The 4,031-nt window shown below is 33.6% G+C and overlaps 1 protein-coding gene across 1 annotated transcript; it reads right to left on the reverse strand.

Moving 5' to 3' along the window:
• Positions 1–1,536: 1,536 nt before the first annotated feature.
• LOC121999776 (receptor-like protein EIX1) lies at positions 1,537–3,760 on the reverse strand. Its single transcript, XM_042554414.1, has 3 exons — positions 3,038–3,760; positions 1,643–1,819; positions 1,537–1,572 (listed from the first exon to the last, which is right to left on the reverse strand). Exons 1-3 carry the CDS (start codon positions 3,758–3,760, stop codon positions 1,537–1,539), a joined length of 936 nt encoding a protein of 311 aa, XP_042410348.1.
• Between the last annotated feature and the right edge of the window lie 271 nt (positions 3,761–4,031).

Genomic DNA, 4,031 nt, shown 5'->3' on the forward strand with positions numbered 1-4,031 from the left:
TTGTTTCCTCCTATTCCTAGTTTTGGTGTTATAAAAAGAAAACCTACAAGGAAGACCAGATGAAATGATAAACACAAATATATAGATGAAAATTATGAGATCATGATGAATTAGTGAAAATGAAGAAAAAAAAATCAAAAGCTAAAAGAGGAAAAAGACACAAATTATAACTACACAGCTCTTATAAAATCAAGTAAATTTAAAACGAATTATATATAAGACATAACTATCAAATTAATCATATAATTTAATTAATATGGTATTCATAATATAAAGTATGCAAATTTTTTTTTAAAAAAAGTTTATATAAAAATTTAAAAAATTGACAAATGGTTAGTTCACTTTTTTTTTTTTTTTGCCTATATCGATTTTTGCCTTTTACTCGTAATTTTACGTACTTTATATATATTATTTTTAAATAAACTAGTTAATTAGTTTGTTGTCCATGCATTTTTTTTAATAATGAAAAGGTTATGAGGTAATTATCTTTAAATGTTCTTTATTTAATCTTCTACAAGAAAGTTTACAAATTACCTACTGAACTAGCTTTTAACTAAAAGATTAAAAGATCTTGAGCATAATTAGCTTTTAACTAAGAATGACAAAGAATAAGAAAAAAATAATAATTAAATTTTAGTTAAAACTAAATTGGATGTCAAAGAATAAGAAAAAAAACAGATGATATATTTGTAATTATTTAGACACTGATGTAATTTTTATTTTAAATTAAATTAAAATTTAATTAAGTGTTAAAATAAAGATTATATTGTGTAAATTTTTATTGGCAATTTTATTCTCACCCTACTCAGTGTTATTTCTTAATTAAATATTAATGAATATTAAAAAATATTATATAATTATTTGCAAATTATTTTTTATCTAAAATTTGCAAAGTTGAGATAATGATTAATAATTCCGTGAGCTATTGGGAGATATTTAACACCATGTACAAGCAACCCATCTATGATTATATCCTCATTTAGATCTTGCACAAGTAATATATGACCACATTCTTATCTATGCTACAGGCACATTGAGCGGACTTATACTAATTGACATGAAATGGAAATAACATAAGTCTATGCTTTATGTCATAGCTTACATTGACTTCATAATCATAATATTATTTCATTTGCAAAATATCACAAACATCCATCATGCTTACAACAAAAAGCTGATCACAATTCTAATATGAAAACTATTTATTGTTACATTTATCATTAACTTTATTTTTTCTAGAAAACTAACCATTCATTATTCTATTCAATCTTATCTTGATTGACACATAAACTTTATCATAAATTTTATCCACCTTCTTAAAGTAAGAGTATCTCCATTTTTCTTTAAATAGTAAAAAGATAAATACATTCCATAATCCAACAAAATATCCAAGTGCACTACTCAAGTAGATTGATAACATTGGCGACAACATTGTATGCTCTTCGCTTGTCGCATTGTTGTTGTTCCCATGAAAACAACTCTTGTTTATTATGTCTCCACAAAGATAAGGATTGCCGATATAAATGGTCACATCATCTAATGTTTGAAGTTGATGCCCAGAGGGAATGCTACCTGATAGGTTGTTGAAAGATAAGTTCAAATGGTTCAAAGCATTTAGTTTTGACAAGCTTTGAGGAATAACCCCTGTTAAGTTATTGAAGGACAAATCCAGAGTTTCCATTGAACTCATTCCACCGATATTGTCTGGGATCTTGCCTCTGAAGTAGTTCCTTGATAAATTCAAATTTTGAAGTCCAACAAGATATCCTAGTTCTTTAGGAATCTCATCTGTCAAGCAATTGTTTGAAAGGTCTATACTCTTCACAAGATAAAGAATAGATGAAAAGGTAAGTTGATCTCCTTTTGTAACTAAAATAATGTTTTCATAAAAAATCAAAATTATGCCCTTGCGTTGTACTCTTTTTTCAAAGAAATAAGGTGATGGTGTTGATGTTGAAATCATTGTGCTTAAATTTCCAAAGGAACGTGGTATTGACCCAGATAATTTATTATTTGCCAGGTCAATAATTTGTAGATCTCTTAAATACCGAAGTTGTGTATCAATATTGCCATTAAACATATTTGATCGTAGTTGAAGAATACGCAAGTATTGCCAACTTTGACCAATCCATAGAGGTATATTCCCAGAGAATTTATTGTCACCAAGATCAACAACTAATAGCCGAGTACAATTTTGCAATGATAATGGAAGATACCCTTTTAGATTATTGTTATTCAAGTGCAAGTGCTCAAGTCCAATCAAGTTTCCAAGAGAGCTTCGAATTTCTCCAAAGAGCATATTGTTTCCCAAATTAATATATTTAAGAAGGGAATTCTCCTGCCAACATCCAGGAATTTCTCCATGTATTTGGTTATTTGATATGTCTAGGTTCTCAAGTTTATAAGAATTGCAAAATAAGGTGGGTGGTAGTAGTCCCGAAAAGGCATTATTCGAAATATATAGTGTAGTCAAATTCTGTAGGGATTCTGGTGGCAAAGTACCACTAATTTTGTTGTAGGAGAGATCTAGAAAAGTAAGATTAGAATGGTGGAACTCAGTAATTTCACCCTCAAACGAATTAGAAGAGAGGTCAAGATCATTTAGGTTGACTAGCTTCCAAATCTCAATTGGTATTGGTCCAGAAAGTGAATTATGTTGAAGATAAATATTATTTAGCGTTGTCATATTTCCTAACTCACTAGGGATTGGACCACTTAGTGAACAATTATAAAGACATAGTGTAGATAAGCTTGATAGATTCATAATCACATCAGGAAAAGGACCAGAGAGCAAATTCGAAGAAAGATCAAGATATGTGAGGTCAATTAAGTTGCCAATTTCGGTAGGCAGTGTCCCTTGAATTCCAGAGTTAAAAAGTACAAGAAACGAGAGGCTGGTGAGATTCCACAACCAGTTAGGAAAAGAAGAGTTGAAGTTGTTGAAACCAAGATTAAGATCCACAAGAGAAGTGAGGTTGAGATGGAAACTAAGAGAAAGAGGGATATTATTAATTTTACAATCATATAAATATAATACTTGTAGGGAGGGTAACATGTTGACTGCTGAAAACCAATTATGGGAGACAGCGCTGAGATCCAAAGCAGACATGTCCAGATAAATCAAAGAAGAAAGGCCGGAGAACCAGTCTAGGCTGTGGACAACTTTGGCAGAATTTAGACCAAGAAAAAGAGAACGAAGATTAGTTAAGTTGCCAAGATGAGGGGGAAAGGTTCCACCGATGTTGGAATGGTAAAGATCAAGATACATCAGTTTGTGAAGAGAACCAACGAGTGGTGGAATTTGGGTGGCCTCAAAGTCATTGAAACTGAGATTTAACCTTTGCAAGTGAGATAAAGACAGTAATGAAGGATGCAGCAGCTCACCCCTCAAACTGTACTCCTTCCAATTGGATTGGTCGACATTCGGATTTCCAAGGTTGAGCTCTGCCACTCGTACGCTGCCCGTTCTGTTGTGGCAGACGACGCCAGTCCAAGCGCAGCAGTCGTCTCCTTGGGCACGCCAGGAAGACAAGCGGGCGGAAGGATCTTTGATGGCGGCTTTGAAAAGCAAGAGAGCATCCCTCTCCCTCTGCAAGCATCCCTCGCTGCTCACTCTCCCTTCTACTCCAGCTACCTCCATAAGAAGGAAGGCGAGGCTGATGAGCCAGACAAAACGAAGATAGTAGCAGAGATGGGGGTGATGCAGTACTGGCATTGGCTCAGGGAAACGCCGGAGTGTGCTTCTCCAGGTCGTCGCCATAATCTAATTAGGTGGATTGTTATTCTGCAGCTACAATGCCAATGTCTACTTATGCTGAATTGAAAAGAGGGTTTGTGCCATTCATCAATGAGCAAGTGCAAGTGGTCAATCTTAAATCGTTCTTTTTCAGTGGAAATTGCCATGCAAGTGGCCGATAAACCGGTCGTTTTCTTATGTGGAAATTAGGGTCATGCCAACAACATTGACGAGCAGACCAAGTCAATCATGAATGATGCAGTTAAGTCGGAAATTAGAGTCGTAGTGACCGATA

The sequence above is a fragment of the Zingiber officinale genome, chromosome 7A (genome assembly GCF_018446385.1).
Source record: "Zingiber officinale cultivar Zhangliang chromosome 7A, Zo_v1.1, whole genome shotgun sequence".
In the NCBI taxonomy this organism is placed as follows: Eukaryota; Viridiplantae; Streptophyta; class Magnoliopsida; order Zingiberales; family Zingiberaceae; genus Zingiber; species Zingiber officinale.

Excerpts from the sequence above, each read along its gene's own strand:
- LOC121999776 (XM_042554414.1), bottom strand. The coding sequence starts at position 3,760 with ATGGCGACGACCTGGAGAAGCACACTCCGGCGTTTCCCTGAGCCAATG. Across the intron at positions 1,820-3,037 it reads ACATGTTACCCTCCCTACAA|AGTATAGACCTTTCAAACAA; the intron begins GTATTATATTTA and ends TATCTTGTGAAG. Across the intron at positions 1,573-1,642 it reads CCTTCAATAACTTAACAGGG|GTAGCATTCCCTCTGGGCAT; the intron begins GTTATTCCTCAA and ends ACAACCTATCAG.